Source organism: Phaseolus vulgaris, chromosome 1, assembly GCF_000499845.2.
Source record: "Phaseolus vulgaris cultivar G19833 chromosome 1, P. vulgaris v2.0, whole genome shotgun sequence".
Lineage (NCBI taxonomy): Eukaryota > Viridiplantae > Streptophyta > Magnoliopsida > Fabales > Fabaceae > Phaseolus > Phaseolus vulgaris.
In genome coordinates this window covers 1,344,687-1,363,637 of record NC_023759.2, presented here as the reverse complement: position 1 = coordinate 1,363,637, position 18,951 = coordinate 1,344,687, and the positions used below count along the sequence as shown (strand labels likewise).

At 27.3% G+C, this 18,951-nt stretch overlaps 2 protein-coding genes across 2 annotated transcripts; both read right to left on the bottom strand.

Annotated features, from left to right (window-relative positions):
- Positions 1-1,527: 1,527 nt before the first annotated feature.
- LOC137816450 (small ribosomal subunit protein uS9c) lies at positions 1,528-4,801 on the bottom strand. Its single transcript, XM_068619587.1, has 2 exons — positions 4,406-4,801; positions 1,528-2,061 (listed from the first exon to the last, which is right to left on the bottom strand). The coding sequence occupies exons 1-2, from the start codon at positions 4,724-4,726 to the stop codon at positions 1,774-1,776; spliced, it is 609 nt and encodes a 202-aa protein (XP_068475688.1). The 5' UTR covers positions 4,727-4,801; the 3' UTR covers positions 1,528-1,773.
- Positions 4,802-6,041: 1,240 nt separating this feature from the next.
- On the bottom strand, positions 6,042-13,028 carry LOC137816447 (protein DETOXIFICATION 33). The gene is made up of 9 exons (XM_068619584.1): positions 12,569-13,028; positions 10,309-10,504; positions 9,084-9,429; positions 8,915-9,001; positions 8,242-8,298; positions 7,878-8,116; positions 6,996-7,114; positions 6,774-6,860; positions 6,042-6,277 (listed from the first exon to the last, which is right to left on the bottom strand). Exons 1-9 carry the CDS (start codon positions 12,821-12,823, stop codon positions 6,218-6,220), a joined length of 1,446 nt encoding a protein of 481 aa, XP_068475685.1. The 5' UTR covers positions 12,824-13,028; the 3' UTR covers positions 6,042-6,217.
- Between the last annotated feature and the right edge of the window lie 5,923 nt (positions 13,029-18,951).

Here is an 18,951-nt window from a genome sequence, read left to right as displayed (position 1 = left end):
AAAAACTTAAATAATGTCTTGTCCTATATAAAAAAACTTTCTCATTTTCTTTTTTTAATTTTTGTTTCTATAAGAAAATTATTTTAAGTTAATTAAAATTGGGAAACTTTTTTATTTAAATGAACACTAAATATAACCTTGATGTTTTGTTTTACATGTTTACTCACTTTGGTACACACTTTGTAAAATACATTTCAATGTAAAACTTATTAAAGAGGCTAGTTCAACAGTGTGGGTAAATTACTGTACATCTTTTAGTATTTGTGTTTAATTCTTACGAATAATAATAATATATATACTTGTGGATGAAATTAATTTAGAGACACGTTTAAATTAAATTCGATGATTTTAATAAGTCCATTTTAATATTCTTTTGCAAAACCCTATTTAATTTTAAAAGCCATGCTTCCCCTCTCGAGTTTTGTGTTTCTTCTTCCTTTTATCTAGTCTAGTAAGTTATTTTACAAAATCTTTCTAATATTTTATAATGAAAATATTATATAAAAAAGTGAATTTATCTAATATTTATGTTTAATAAATACACATTATCAGTGTAAATGTCAATCTATTCGATATTACTTTTAAGATAGTTATTATAAAAAATAACAAACATGTATGGAATTTTATTCGAATAACAATGTGATAACACTTTATACTGTCCATCATAATTTTTTTTCTTAATATTTTGAAAGCAAAATAAGTACTTGCTTATCATAGAAAAGAAAGTAAGAATTAATAGAAGAAAATAGTGCTTAGATTTAAAACCATTTGTTATTTAATAGAATATTAATATTATATATTCCTCTTAATCCATGTATAACCTATTTACTTTTTTTATAAAGAAAATGTTAAATGAAGTAATATACACGTATATATAATGTTTTAAAAATATAAAACAAATTAAAAATAGACATTAAAAAGAATAATTGAAGGATTTAGAGTTATTGTCAATAGAAACAAATGTAACATCTTCCCTATATCTATGCACAGATAGAGATAGGCTTGGCATAATAAGAAATGAGGGATAAATACCATAAAATTTAGGTCATAAAAAGAAAGCTACATTATAATAGTAAAACATATGTAGCATATACACGAATATCATCACAAAAATACATATAATTTCTAAGTTAAAATGTAGGACACGGAAATACAGATCTATATATTATATAATTATAAATTATATAAATTAACAATAAAAATTTATGTGCACAAGTATATTTTAATTTTTTTTATAGTAGAAAGATGCATAAATAGTTCAAAAAATTTGTTCCTTAATTTTATAATTATATTAAAAATTTATGCAATAAGTTTGGATTTTTAGAAAATTAATGTTTCTCATTTTTAAAATTGTGTTAAAACATGCTAGAATTGTCAAAAATTCAATAAATATTTTCTGAATTGGACACTCCACCGATGCGTGTCGTACGAATGTCGGTATTTGATACATGTGTCCAACACGGACACACCATTTAAGAGGTGTATCCAATCCTCTTTGAGTAAAACACTAGTTTGGTTGGGGTGAAATTAAATGAAATGGAGAGAAATCTCATTATACCTACAATTCCCAGTTCCATACAGATGAAGGAAACAAGAGATGGGGAAGCAGAGGGCAAGATTCTGAATACATACACGCCTTGGGATAATACTCTTCAATTTCTCTTTACTTTTCCTAACGAAAATCTACAAGTACAAATGAAACACAAGAAACAGTTCCCAATATAATCCAATTCCAGAGACACCAGGAGGAGCCATAGATGTGAAATCCAAACCTCAACGTTTGGAATATTGAGGGGCTTTGCGAGCTTTCTTCAAACCAACTTTCTTCCTCTCAACCACTCTGGAATCTCTGGTAAGAAGTCCTTCCTGTCTCAAAGGTACTCTATGATCTTCGCTCACCTTCAGCAAGGCACGGGCAATGCCAAGAGAGATTGCCTGAGCCTGACCAGATAGCCCACCACCCTCAGCTTTCACAAACACATCATAACTATTTTCATATCCCAAAGTTATCAAAGGGACCTTAATGTATTGAAGCCACAACGGATTTCCTTGAAGATATTCCTACACAAAATTAATGTAAATCAGACAAAAGAGAAACGACAATTATCAATCACACACAGACAGAGATCCCAGGTGTAAAAATCCATTAAAAAATGAAAAGTCCTAAAAGACGCAATCACAGCTGTAAAATGGTGTCTACAGAATACAAATAAGTTTAACATTATCTGATTCCAATTTGAGCATATTTCTCATTAAATCCTAAATCCAAGATGACAATATGAGAAATCTCTTAATCTCACTATGTATAGTGAAAAAGAAACAATGAGACACCAAGAAACTTCAATCACACAAACTAGTAAAAGCAATCCATTCATAATATGAAAATACAAAGTTAATTTAAAAGAAAATAGTGAAAGACCCACCACACATGTGCATTATGCCATCGTAACTCGTAATACTATTTATTCTTCCACAAAGATAAACAAAGAACTTAAGCAAAAATCCAACACCAGATGTTCAAATTATATCATGTTTAAGCCACCAAACCAAATGACACACCTCAAGGGATGCTTTGTAGAGATAGTGGAAAATAAAAGGAACTTGAAAATTATCCACATCAACTCAACCATGCAAAACCAAAGTGAATGTGAACAAGTACATAAGAACAAGTTGGAGTCCCCACCCCCCACCCAACAAAAGATCCCACAATGAGCACAAAGAAGTCCATCCTTTTTGTGCTCTTGTTTTCAGCAGGAGAAGTTTGTCCTGGTTTGTGAACCAGAACTTGGCACTGCACATGCAACTTGTGCTTCAGATTGAGCAGTCAAGAAACCAAGCTCCCTTTGTTTTCTTCCTGAATAATCAGGTAGAAATTTTGTTAAATGGAAAACATGGGATCCTGTTAGCAGCCCAAATACAGCAACTCATGACACACCAGGGCACACGGGCCTTCCCAAGCCCAAACAGACGTCCTCTAGGCCAGCATGGCTCAACAACTACTACTAGAAATGACCTGTTTCAAAATTTTCTTTTTCCTTTACCTGTAGAATGTGTCGAGGTATACACCTTGGATTTCAGTACAGTTACCTTTGGTCTTTTAAGTAATTCAGGTCCTTGTAGTTCGAAATCATGAATGAAAAGTATCTTACCTTCTTTTCTTCAGTATAGTGGCTCGCTTATTTCCTTTAATTTTTCCCTCAACCGTGACTTAAGCCTAACGTTTTTGGTGCTCTCATTGGTGTAATCTAACCTCTGACTTGGGAGAAGCGAGATTAAGGTCCATGAGGAAGCCCGTGACACATTCTATGTGGATGTATTCAAGAAGAGATTTTGCACCTTCACGAAATACTCATCCAGCTCTTCCCAGATACCCTTTCAGTTTTATAATAACGATTCACATTAAGTGACCCTTGAGAGTAGTTAATCAACTCCATTATATTACTAAAAATGTGCTTCAGGTCCAATACAATTACAGTCACATTAACTTCCTTGGAGACATAATTAGGAGCAAAAACAAAAGGATACTTTAGTTACTCTGTCATTCCAGAAGCAGCACAGCACCAGAACCATCTCCTCTGTTGACTGTGCTTGTGCTAAACTATCTGCTTTCTCAACTGAGGCAATTTTCACGCCACAGAACAATTAGCAGTGATGGTCACTGGTGAGATGCTAAGAAAAAACCAGGTTCGGACAAGGGTTATCCATAGTGTGAAGAGAGAATGAATTGGAGCAGTCATCCACAAAAGAATAGGAAGATAGCCATTGACGAGCAAGAACATAAATCACAGGAACCTAAAGAACTACTAATACCACACCGAATACCAGAGAGTTTATGAATCAGCAGATTCTGAATCGATTGAATTTCACAGTAGCACAATGCAAACATATATCAGCAGCTCTAATTCATTAACTCACAAGACACCAATGATTGAGCAACTAACAGGACCTATGACAATCGAAACCAACTAACAAGACCCTGTCTGGATAAAATCTTCCACAAACACTACTAAGTAAACAAAACAAAATCAACTGAATATAGCAAAGAAATCCTAAAATTTCCAGTTGAATCATTTTATCTATTTTTCTAAACTTGTCCACTTACTATCATTCTAATTCCTAAATATATGTTAATATATCATTTAAGTCACTTTTTATTTACATTTTAGACTAATATAATTAACAAATTGCACTTTCCCGAACTTATTCAGAATTTCTTAAGGTAACAGCACTATGTACTTCTAGGAACTAAAATGGCGATTTCTACAAACTGAGCATCTAAATTCAACTAACTAAACAGTGAAAACTTCAGACACCGCAAATTAAAAACAACACTCGAAATTCCGATTGATGAAAATCCAACTTAGGGTGAGAGTTCGAAAGAAAGCGAGGGAAAGAGGCGAGAGACCTTAGCGTCGCGGTAATTGATGATAAATTTGCCATTTCCTTCCTGGAGAACGACGCGAGCGATGGCGCTCTTACGGCGACCGGTGCCTATGATTGTCTGCGCGGCGAATCCACCAGGAAGCCTGGATTTGACGAACTTCTTGAGGTCTTCGGTTTCTGGTTCGGCGAGCACGGTGGCGGAGACGGTGAGGGACGGTGGTTTGGGGAAGCGCGAGAGGGAGAGAGTTGTGGCGAAGGAGAGAGTGTTGGGTCTCTGAGAAATGTGGGAAGAGAAAGAGAGTGAAGAGAGAGAAGTGGTGAGAGCAGAAAGGGAAATCGCCATTTCCACTGCCTTGGCAAACGCAAGCCTCAGAGTGGATAGTGAATTCAACAACGCCAGATAAAGGGATAACGATTTATTGACACTTTTCTTTATTTCAAAAATAAATTATATACTGTCAAAAATAAAATAAAATAAAATAAATGATCTTAATTTAAAATTTTATTTAAGCAAATATAACTCAGTGATAAGTTCGAGTAAATAAAAAATGTTTCTTTATGTCAATAAACGTTATTATTTTTATTTTGAGATTTAAATACGTAAATATTATTATTTATTTATTTTGATAAAATATTTTTTTATAGTTTTTATAATAGAGTTAATTATATATTTTTTTGTCTTCTTTTTTATAAAATATTGAAGTGTTATTATCTATGAGGTTTAGACACGTCTCTTAAATGGTATGTCTGTATTGGATATACGTATCGAAAAAAAAAAATAGTTGGATTTATAAAAATTTTAACACGATTTTAACACAATTTTTTAAAAAATACATTAATTTTTTAAAAATTTAAACTTTTTTATTGGATAAATCTTTATTATTAATTTATATAATTCATAAATTATATAGTATATATATATAATTTTGTATCCTATATTTTAAAAATTATATATATTTCCATATATGTATTCATGTAATCATATTTTATTTTATTTTTCAAAATCATATATATAAACTTCTTGATGAAGATTAAAGAAAGATGTATTTGTAAAAGGTTTTAATATTCAAATTAGTAAAATCATTAGGTAAAACAATTGAAAGTATAACTCAATATTAGGTAAAAAAAGTACTTTCCTTTTATATCGTCATATATTAATATGTTTTCAGTCTTCAATAACAAGATTGGTTAAAATAAAATAAACATAGTTAATTGTAAATAAGCATTTAAATTTAAATGCAAACTTTTAGTTTATAATTTATTATATTCAGTTTTAATATAGACAAAAATTGGTGTATTTATTAATTAAATTGTTGAGCCAGTAATAAATACTATCTAGATCTTAGGCTTTATGCAAGTACACATCTCAAAATGGATTTGATAATCTAATATTATTTCTTAATTATCATTATTTTAAATAAAATAAAATTTATAAATTTTTTTTATAGATTTCAAAAAATGTTTGTGATAAAAAAATAATTTAGTGATTATTTTATAAATTTTTAAAAAAATAAATTTCTTTGTTTGTTTATAATCTTTAAAAAATGATTATATGATAAATTATTTAAAATAAACTGTTATTTAAATTAAATTTTAGATTTTGGTAGCTTCTGATTATCATGTAAAGTTAAAATAAATATGTATACAAAAATTAAAAATTAGGAAGATGTGATTTATTTCATTAAAAAAAAGCTATAAAAATTCGCCCTATCTTCTCAAACAAAATTTGTAAATCTTGAATAAAAAACATAGCTAAAATATGAAGTTCTTCATTATTGATACAATTCTATGAACTCTAGGACTAAGTGTCCACTGAAATAAAGAAGAAAAAAAATCATTGATCATGTGCAACTGATCCTCCCCACTTTCTCACACGACTTCCTGCTTCTTCGGCCTGTGAAATTCATTGACAACAATTAAATTTGAACACATAACAGATTACTTACAACAAATTAGAACAAAAAAAATATTATTATTCTCATTGAAACATTTACTTTTAAACCTTTCTTAAATTTTTGCAATATTTACTTTTTTATAAGATTGAATTAAGCTTAAAGTTCACTTATTAATATGGTATTAGATCCATTTTTAAGTCTATTTTATCGAGTGTTTGTTAGACTTATTAGGTCGCCCGCTATCGGACCGTTATCGGATCACCTATAATATATTATCTTACGCACGAGCTGTCACTTTCGACGTGAAAAATGTTGAAAATCTCACATTCTTTATAAGTGTGTGCAAAACTCACCTCATACACTGATTTTATGTGGATGAGTTAGACTTAAAGTTCATTTTTTAATAATTTACTTTTAAACCTTTTTAAACCTTCCTTAAACTCTTGGAAGATTAACTTAAAAAGAGGAAAAACAATAAATGTGGAATGCACTAACCTCTTTTTTCCAATTGGTTAATGAAGTGACTATTATAAGGATTGTGGTCTGCAAAACTATGCCTCCAATCATCCCTGACCAAATACCCTGAATTACACAAAAACATGAAGAGTAAGTTAAAAAATTGCACACTAATCTAATACTATAACGATTAATTGGAAAACTATGTCACTAACAAAAAATTCAGATTGATGATGTTATATAATGTGAATGGTACATCACCTCAACTCCAAAATTAAGTACAAATCCCAAGACTATCCCTGCTGGTAATCCAAATACATAGTAGCATCCAATGTTGATGTATGCTACTAGAGATTGCCAACCAGCTCCAACAGCAACACCTAATGAAGTTTTATCATGGAAAAAGCTGAGAGATTTAACACAGATACACATGCTTTCTAAATTGTGCCTTAAAAATTGCATTCAACTTGTTAAAGATGTAATCCCTGATTTGGTAATGTAATTTGACAATTTCACAGTGTTGAGTTTTTAAAGGTGAATTCACAGGAGATAATTGAGAATAATGATTCATGAGAAAATCACATAAGTAATTATAATATCAGCTCTTATCCAAAAACTTAAGGTAATAATAGGTTTATGAATTATGAAGTTTCGATACATCTCTTAAATGGTATGTGTCAGACACATGTATCAAAGACTCACATGTGTACAACACTCGTACAATACGTATAGATATAAAATATCCAATTCAACAAATAAATTTTGAGTTTTTGATAATTTTAACACGATTACAACACAATTTTAAAAATGACAAATATAATAATTTTATAAAAACTAAAACTTATTGTATAAGTTTTTATTATGATTACAGAAATAAGGAATAAATCATTTTGACTCAGTCATGGTAAACATCTTTCTGTCACAAAGAAAAAACTCACATAAATCTTGATTGTCAATTTATATAATTCTCAATTATATAATATATAAATACGTGTCTCTCTATCCTACATTTTAAAGATTATACGTGTCAAAGTATCCATGTTGAGTGACGTTTCTTTATTACATAGTTTGTGACTCTTTTTCTTATATTATAACTCAATTTTTTTCATTTTTATGCAGTAATGATTTTTAGGAGTGACTAACCAGATAGGACTGGTTGAAGGCTGTTTAGAAGCACAGTGATACCGAGCAAACCAGCAAGCTTAGTTGTTTCAATGGCAACTGCAGTGGTGGAGGTAAACAAGTAGGGAAAGTAATCTTTTGTTGACAGCACTACGATCATGGCCACAACACCTATGGCCACTGATGTGATGGAAACCACCCACACTGAAAACCTTGCAGCCTTGAAATCACCAGCACCAAGTTCATTTGATACTCTCACACTGTCCATGAATTTAAACAACTCATTTAGAATATTATTCACCCACCCCTTTATAATGTCCCAACATCATTCAATGAAAAACCCTTCACTGAGTATTTAGAACATAACAATCAGAGAAATGACCACCTTATAGCAGCATTGAACCCAATTGCAATCATTGCATCCCATCCATTTATGTTCATACTGCAAACATCAAAACAAGTATTAGTAATCGACTTTGATTTTTGTTTGTTAGGCAGGCTCTGACATTCTTCTCTTCTTAAATGGTGTGTTCATGTCAGACACATGTATCATCGACACTCATATAACACTTATAGAACACATATTGGTAAAATGTTTTTTGAAAAAAATATTTGTTGAATTTCTAACAATTCTAGCACGATTCTAATACAATTTTAAAAAGGAAAAATATATTAATTTTCTAAAAACTCAAACTTATTGTATAAATTTTTATTATGATTACAAAAATAAGAAACAAATTATTTTGAAATAGACATGAAAAACATCTTTTTCTACAAAAAAAATTGAAACATACTTTACATATAAATCTTTATTGTCAATTTATATAATTCATAATTATAAAATATATAGATTCGTGTCTCCGTGTCCTACATTTTAAAAATTATATGTATCTTTGTATTCCTATCTGTATCGTATCAGTGTCAGTGTTACATTAGTTGCTATGTTGATGATAGTTGGCATTGTAATATAGGGTCAGAAAGCATTTTTAAGCAATTTTATTTTCAAGTTGTTCAATACAAAGAGATTTAGAGGGTATTGGGGTTAGAAAAATATTCACCAGATAGATATGGCATCAACAGGTATGAGAGGATTTTCTAAACGCCCTGTTATGACGACCAGTATCATCAAATACCAAAACTCCAAGCTGCCACACCATTAAAAAGTTAAAATTTAGCACCATATGTAACCATGTTGAATGAAAAAATGAAGCAAGGTAGTGAAAATACCATAACATAACAGCTGAAGCGAGAGAAAGCTTTACAAAACCAAACAAGTCCACAAATGCTAGCCATGTGAAACCACTCCATGCTCCATCTGACTTTGTGATGAAAATGTACAACAATTGTGCAATCACAATCAACCACCATGATGTGTTGAGAGTAATTGCTGCTCCAATTAGACCCCACTCCAGCTTCAGTATAAGAAGCCAACTAAAAAATGTGTGCAGCACCAACACACCTCCTGATACCCATAACATCACCAGGACTTTCCCCTGTGCCTGCAAGAACTTTTGGATTGGAAAGTTTAGAGCATATGCAAACAACTGGGGTATCATCCACACAGCAAATTTTCCTGCCAAAACAAACCAAATGTGTTCATAGTTGCATAGAAAAAAAAACATGTATATACACACACTGAAAGTGTAGTTAGTTTGAAGTTGTGTTTTGAAGAGAAAGATGAAAGTAACACTATAAAAAAAATCATTAAATAAAAATTAATTTTAGAAATAAAAAATAATTAATTGTTATATTAACAAAGTTGAATACTATTTTAGAAACTAAAAACATTATTGATATCTAAATTAGTTTATATTATTGATAAATAGTTATTAAATTGATATATATGTAGATACCAAGATTTTAGATACCAACTTTAAAATCTAAATAATTGGTAACTAATTAGATACCAATTTAGAAACTATTTATTAATAATATAAATTAATTTAGATACTAATAATTTTTTTAATTTCAAAAATAGTATATAATTTTGTCAATATAACAACTAATTATCTTTAGTCCCTAAAATTGGTTTCTATTTGATGAGGTTTGGGGAGGGATTTGGATTACAGTAGTTAATCAGGTCTGGAAGCATAGGAATAAAGTTATCTTTAAAGGGGAGTAGTAGATGTACAGGAGGCTTTTGCCTTGATCCAATTAAAAACTTGGTCTTCAGTTTTATCCAAGTCACACTCTACGTTTTTTTCCCTTTTCTGATTGGTGCATAGACCCGATGGTTTGTATGAGGATGATCTTATGAGGTATTTACTTAGAATGTCAGGTGACTTTCTCTAAGTTAAGTTAGGAGTATTTTGTATAGTCATACATGAAAGTATGTCTATTGAGAGTGATTAAGATTGTCATTATATATAAGGGTTGAACCACCACTAAAATGATTCATATTTATTATTTTTTGATTGTCGATAAAAAAAAAAATTATAGAAAGAAGAGTAACCTGCAGCAGTTGAGATTTGAGATGTTTGTCCAAGCAGCACTAGAATTGGGGGTGAGCAAACATAAATAGGTAACATAAGAAGTGCAGTGATGAACAAGATGACCCATGATCTCTGCATGTACACTCCTAACATCCTTATCTGCCCTGCACCAAAAGCTTGCCCACACAGAGTCTCCAAGGCACTTCCCATTCCCAACTTTTCCCAACAACAACAACATACACAATCCATCAATTTTAATTATCAAAACTCAAACCAAAAATATTCAATCAATGATTACTCATTAATTTCATTGAGAGCATTTTTTTTTATCTCTACACAAATTTCTATTAATCCACTTTATTTTATTTTTTTATAAAAGTTTTCATGTTAGGCATCACTATACAAACATCTCAGCTAGACTGACACATCAAATAATAACAATCATCTGTCAGCTAACACATCACACATCAAGTAATAACAATCATCTGCCATCACAGGAAAAAAAAATATTAATCCCCTTTATCATTCCAAACAAATTCTACATTATTAATAAATGAATTCGTGCTAATCAATGGCACATTAATCACACAAGTTTCTGATCCTGACGTACAACCTCTAATGGCACATTAATTTTTAACGTTTATTAGTAAATGAATTCGTGCTAATTAATACCTTTGCTACAATATATCATTTCTGTACAAAATTCATGATACATTTTATTATTATGTAAGAAATGTATTTTATTTATAAATGCATGAAAATAAAATATATTACACGGGACAGGTATCTAATTATTTTGTAAAAATTAAAATTCTTTATTTTTAATATTTGACTAAATAGATTGGAGAAGTCAAGAAGATTGAATCAAAATATCATTAAAAATAATATAAATACATTAAAATAATATTAAAATGTATTAAAATAATATAAAAATAAGAAGTCTTCAAAAATATTTTTCTTTGTTAACTTTTTTTTATTAATAATAAATAATAAAATGATATATTTTCCTTTCTCTTACTCAAAAATAAAATCTTATAAGTCGTATCATTAAGTATCCATAAGGTGTTTTTTTTTAGTGTTTGGGCACTCTAAATAAAAATGTGAATGACTTTATTTTGTTTTCTCAAAAAGCCTCCACCTATTTTGCTAGTAATGAATTTAGAATAAATATTTTAGAAAAATACCATAAATACACTTTTTTTAATAATTTCTTTAACATGTATTTTTTATTAAAATCCACAAAATATATAAGATAATCAACTAAAAAATGTAAGATCCCCTAACATTCATTATTTTCAATGAATTTTAAATAATATATAAATTTTATTTTAACACATATTTCAAATCCAATTGTGTATTCCATAATAACCATTTTGTAAATTTTGTCACTCGATTTTTTTTTATATTTTACAATAAAAGTTTTCAATTTTTATGTATTTTATCTCACAATTCTTTTACATTTTATCCTCATGTTTAAAAAAAAACTAAAACAGTATCATTACACATAAACACAACGTTTAAAAACAAAAACACACTTAACAAATCAATAAAATATGCAACAAATACAATAGGTATGATGACAAAATGTGAAAAATAAAATAAAATTCAACTTTTATGTATATTATTACATTATAATTACACATAACAAAACTTTTTTTTCTTTCACCTTTTGTCCTATAATCATAACAGCCACAAAACTCCTATCGCTTCACAATTTATGCAGACACTGTCCCAGAAAACCAGACAAATTTCTTTATGACAGAATGAGAAACAAAGTTGAAGAAAATTGAAAAAAAAAGAACAGAGAATGCAGACAGTACCCCCAGAAAACCAAACAAATTTCTTCATGACAGAATGAGAAACAAAGTTGAAGAAAATTGAAAATTATAAAGAAAGAAAATTTAGTTCTTACTCAACCTCATAAAATCAATTTATAAGTTTCCATCCACTTACATATTATGAAATTTCATAATCTTTAGTTGATATGAGATCTCTAACATACTCCGAACCGCTAAAATAAATTCGAAATGATTATGATACCATATTAAGAAATGAACTTTAAATGCAACTCAACTTCGTCAAATTGACTTATGAAATGAGATTTACATTCTCTTATAACGATTCATATGTATTCACTTATATATTATGAATAAAAAAAAAAAATAGAAGAAAGCATGCAGAAAGTGTCCCAGAAAACCAAACAAATTTCTTCATGACAGAATGAGAAACAAAGATAAAATTGAAAAAAGAAGAAGAAGAAGAAGAAAGCTTGAAATGTACCATGACTCCAAAGGCAAGACCTGCAACAACAGAGTTTTCTACAGAAACTGCTGCAAGATCAAGATCACCAACTTGGCCTGCAAAAGTTTGAGTGAGTGCACCAAGCGAGTACTGAAACACAGAGGTGAGAATAGCAGGGCCTGCTAATCTCCACAGCTTCTTTGACTCAAAACCAAAATTCTTAACAGCACTCTTCACTGTCTTCTCCTCACCAATGTCTGAGTTCTCATTGTGTTCTAGCAAGGGACTCTCCATTCACAATCACTTCTTCTTCTGTCACTGATACTGGTTTCAACTATGACACCCTTTTTCAGATATCAGAATTTCTAGTGAATATCAGACAAACTTTGGTTTAGCTTTTTATGCATGTGTGTGTTATGTGTGTGTTGGAGTTAGAAATGAGAAAATGGGAATGGCAAGTGAAGAAAATGTGGAGGTTCTACCAACTGCAATTAATAATATTAAAAAAGAGGTTAGAACGGTGGCTAAAGATAGCATGGCCACTGTAGAAAATTTATCTACTATTTAATTTTTAATAAAATCATGTAACTCAATTTTTTTATATATAAATATATACTTTAAATTTAATTTTTATCTTTTACAAAATAAACTTTAATTCGTTTTGGTTCTTAAATTTTATTATTGTTTTTAAATAAACATATTATAGATTAGAGTAGGTATATAAAGGGAGTATAAACCTTATTTTCATGAGTAAGTTTTATAAAATTTAGTTAAATTTAAAGTTTATTTATGATATCAGAATATTTTAAACTTATTTTAAATTAAAAAAGAAATTGAATTTAGTCTTATAAAGATCAATAATTGTAGGTATCAATATCATGAATAATAAAATGAGGAGTTGTAAAATCAATGTTGTCTCATTTCTTTTCAGTCATGTCTATAACTAAGACTACAATATGTATATTTTATTATAATTTAATTTAGATCAAATTTATTTTATTGTAAATTTTTCTGATCTTAATGATTCGGATTTTTATTCATAAGTACATTGAGATTTTACCGATTTTTAGAGCTAATTTATTTTCAATATTTGGTTGTTTGTATTAGATATTTAATATTTTTTTTTTCTTTGCAGCACAAACAATTATCAAATGGGAAATTATTTTAAATTATAAATCAATTTGATTTAGATTATGGAAACAAATGTTTATGTTATTGATAATAGAATAGTTAAGTTTTTTACTTGACATATATGACTAATTTTAATTAAAAAACTAGTGTGAGAAATATTATTGGTAGGGTATTATGTAATTATGAGACTGATATTTATATGGATAGAAAAGTATTTTTTTTGTTTTAATATTTTTAGCATTAAATGCATTACATTAAATGTTGTAACCCTACATTGTACGAGAAATAAACAAGACTAAGACACAAAGAATTTAAATCTATTACGATGTTAGAAAATAGTAAAATGAAGAAAGTAAAGCTTAAAAATTATTTAGAATAAAACTAAAGTTTAAAATAACAATTCACGCATAAAAAAATTTAAGAATAAAAAGTTCCTTGTTTAATTTAGCTAACCAGTTAAATTATTTTAAGTGATAGAGTTATAGTAAAATATAAATTTTGTAATAATGGATAAATATTTGTTTAATTTTACTTCGAATAACTTTTCTTTTTCTTTAAATATTGATTACATTTATTCATTTATTTATTTGTTTTTATTTCTGAAATGTTTTTATCAGGAAGTTAGGAAGACGTGACTCACCTGGGGGTTGTCACGGGTTTCAGTGGTTGCTACTTGTAAGTTGGTTGAATTTAATATTTTTATAAAAGATAATGAAACCATTTTTAATTAATATATGATATATCTATACTTATATTTATATATAATGGAATTTTTTATTATAATTATTTTTTGTGAACATAAATTTTTTCAATTATATTCTTATTTAATATATCTCATTTTATTAGTATAATGATATATTTTGTCATTTCATATGAATTATTTAAAAAAAAATATTTTTTAATCTAATATTAATATAAAGTCTTTATAGGTAAACTCACTTCTCACTCTTTCTTAAATTTCTTATTTTAAGGTAATAACTAGAAGAAATAAAACACTCTCACACGTTTCTAGACCAAATCTCACATTCTCCGGTTAAAAAAAAAACTATCAATGAAAAAAGAGAAAAAAATTTGAAAAAAAAATACTCAAACTGAAAAAATAAAATAAAATTGTTTGATCAATTCATATTTTTTTTATATGTTATTTTTTATTTTTTATTTTCGCCTCATCCAAATTATTTTTATATATATATTAAATTTCTATTATCGTAAAAAATGAGTAAAATAAAAAACTACAGATACATAAACGTTGTTGCAGCTGTGTGTTTGCGTGGTTCTCATAAATTGATTGTAACAATAGAAAAATCTTCTTTATATATTATCAGATATTATAAAAAAAAATACTGAATGTGTGTCTATCTTTTTTAATTTAATAAAAATATATTTTTTAGTAAATAGTTATGCAAATTAATTATAAACATTTTTGTGTAACCACCACATTATAAAATAATTATGAGTAAAACATAAATATAAAATGTATATTTTTATCCATATATACTTGGACATGTTTAATGTATATCTATCTTTTTGTTACGATAGTACAAAATAAAAAAATAATTTTGATTGTAATTATTAAAATAATTTATTTTATTAAATTTTATGAAAAATATGTTTATAAAAATAATTATAAATAAGTAATTTTTTATTCTAAATAATTAATTTAATTTTAAAAAATAATATTGTCATTTCATGTTTTGATACTTAGACTAGTCACCTCTGATTGTGATTTTCATGTAGTCTATTTTTAAAAAAAAAATGTCATGTTCATGGTCCAAATAAAATATAAAAATATAATTACTTTTATTAATAATATTGGTTCTACCAAGATTTGAGTATCAATCTTTTTATTTAATTGCAAACTCTAAACTACTTTTTTTAACCATATTAACATTGATATATATAAATATTTTATTTTAAATACAAATATATTAACTTTTACAATTTTAAAATAATGGTATTTTCATAAATTTATAAATTATACAATTATTTTAATTTCTTATTTCAGTCCATCAATTATATCATATACATCATTTTCACTCTCACTTCTTTCTTTCCCTTTCGACTCAGTTGTTTAGGACAAATCATTAAATATTGTCGTCTTAGTTGGACCATAATAATTATTGTACGAGAACAAGTTTCTTCTGTTCAATTACACGTTCATAAAAAGATTGTCGAAAATATATATATTAGAATTTGTAGTTTGCAGTTTTTAATAAACTGTATGAAAATAACTTATTTTTTTTACTTTGAATTAAATTAAATTTCCACCTCCTCTTCTATAACATCTATTTCTAATAGTTTTTACACCTATTAAGAGTGTGTTTAAGATAACTATGAAAATTAAACTATTTTAATAATTGATTATATGTACAACCAACCTTTATCAAAGTTGGTTTTTGTTTGTATAGTCATATTATAATCAATCCATGAAAAAACATATTATAATCATGATTATATAATTAAATTTGTTGATACACCAAATAATATTTATGCTTAGTTTTTAATATAAGTGAATTTTCAGAAGATGTGAGATTTTTATTTTTTCTAAGATTATGGAATCTATGATGCTTAATTATTTGTTTGTGTGGTAGTTTTAGTTTGTATAAATAATTCTCTTGACATTCTTCAAACAAACTCTTTATTCAATGAAAATAATATATGAGACACAAAATGTACTGGTTGATACCAGACAAGCTAGTTACTCGGTTCGACCAATTGTATCTAAGGCACCTAATAAATGACAACAATAACAGTTATGAGAATTCTTTACGAATCATGATCATGTCCCATTTAATATGGGTGACCTCTCCTAGAAATCAGCTAAACACTAATTAAGTGAAAGATATTCAAGATATTCTCTCCAATTATACCAATATACAAACATATCTCCTTATGAATCATGAATCATATTATGAATCAGTTAACAACTGAAATTTGATAAATTTGACCCATCACAACAAGGGTCAATGACTAAACACTATAAATAAATCACTTATTATAAAGTACATTTTAATCAGTTTTCACTATACACTCTATTTACATAGAGTACTTACTTAATCGTCTACAATTTTTTATGTCAACATATCTATGCCCATTTTGCTTATACAGTTAAAAAACAATATAATTTCTAAAAAATGAACTTGAATTATAAATAACTATCACAAAGTTGTGGTTTTGAAGAAAAAATAGAGAAAGGGAGAAGTGATGGAGAAGTGTTGAAAAATGGATTTGTGTTTGTTTGGTTAGTATTGTAGCATTGGTGATAAGAACTTTGCAAAGGGACACAAAGAGGTAGGTATAATAAATAGTGTAATTAAAGCACGTTGAAGACTTCAAACGCGTTATTATTTATGAATGTGGAAAGAAGAAAAATTGCACGTTAAATTCATCTAACTATTTTTGGTTACGGAAAATAGACAATAGAGGATACACATCTTTTTAATTTTGTTATAGTTTCAGGTAAGTAGGAAATAAATTAATAACAAAGGATAAAAAAAATGTGGAAAAAAAGAGAGAAAATTAAAGTATTTAATTTGAGAGAATACGAAAAAATAGAAAATAAGTGATTATATTTAAAGATTAAATTTATGCCCAAGTAAATTGATATTGAATTATTTTTGTGATTAAGTAAAATCTGATTTAATATAATCTGTTTCAATTTCTTACTGATTTATGATGAATTTTGTATTTTGAATTTGAGACGTAGTTAATTTAATTTGATAAAAATTATTAAATAATACTATTATTATTATTATTATTCAATTTATTTTATTGTTTTACTAGTTAATTTTTATTTTAAATATGAAATTATTCATTTCTTTAAATATTAAAGAATATAGTATATTTTTTTTTTAAATATTCTAAAAATGTAAAAAGATTGAAATTATAATTTGAACAAAATAAATTCAAAAGTTGTGATTCAATTGACTCAATCCAAAGTGAGATTTTTCTATTGAATGGAATGACGAGTTGTATAAATTTGAATCCGAAGTATATATCTCTAATAAAAACTAATTTTTCAATTGTGGTGTAAATTTGATTCAATAAAAACTAATTATTTACTATTTTAATTTGTTTCTGAAAAAAATAACTAATCTAAAATATTAGTAATTTCGATTTTTATTCTACCTATAAACCTTTTATTATTAATACATATTGATATGTATTATTGAAATTTCCAGTTTTGTATAATGCACATATTTTATTAAAATTTGAACCAATTTTATATGTATTTCAAATATTAAAAACTTACAAAGTTTATATTTATTTTAGTTTTTAACATCATAAAATTCTGATAATATATATATATATATATATATATATATTTTTTTTTTAAATTATTAAAACAATTTTATTATTACTGCCTCGATATTAATTATTAAATTTTCAATAATTTCTTTAACGGATTCAATGACCTTTCAGATTTTATAAATATAGATTAAAAAAAATTCAGTAAGGAAAGTTTAATTATGTTTGAGAAGACTCTTAAGAAGAAAGTTGATGCTTTAGTTGGTCAAACGTTGCGTCTTATGATCAAGAAGGTAACCATAAACTAATAATTAGAGTGTTTTAAAAAACTTATTTACACCATTTTTTTAGTTAGATGAACCCAAAATAGAAATATAAATAGATATTATGTTGAAACCAACAAATTTGCAAATATACACGTGTATCTCATCTTTAAGTCTCATCTAATCTTGTGATAAAATTAATTTATAAATATATTTAAATTTATTTACATATTACAATTTTACAATATTTTTAGATTTAAACACTATGGTATATGTAATTTGTGCTTTTTTATGCTTTTTAATTGTTAAGAACTTGTTGAACAGTGTTATATTTTAAGTTTTTAGTGTGGTAAAATAAATTGATTAATTAAAAAGCCAGGGATATAAAATCGTGTATTGTTCAGATCAAAAGGATTAAAAATACAGTGAAACTAATTTGCACTCCAAGATGCCACAATTATGTCAGTTAAATATGATTGGTATTGCATCTACAAAAATTTAGTGTAAATGTGTTGTTGGAGATCCCACATCTAGAAATTAAAACATTTCATAGTATATGAGTAGGTGCAAACCTCACTTTATATATATGGAGTTAAATTAAGTTTAAAATTCACTTCTTAATATAGGCTGATTCTCCCTATACCCAATCAAATTAAACTAACACCCAATTAAATTAGACTGACACCCAATTATGTATGTGAAAGTACTGAAATGTCCTTAATAAAAATAAAATTAGGTTAATTGAATTGTGCACCCAATCACACACCCAACAGCCTTCGT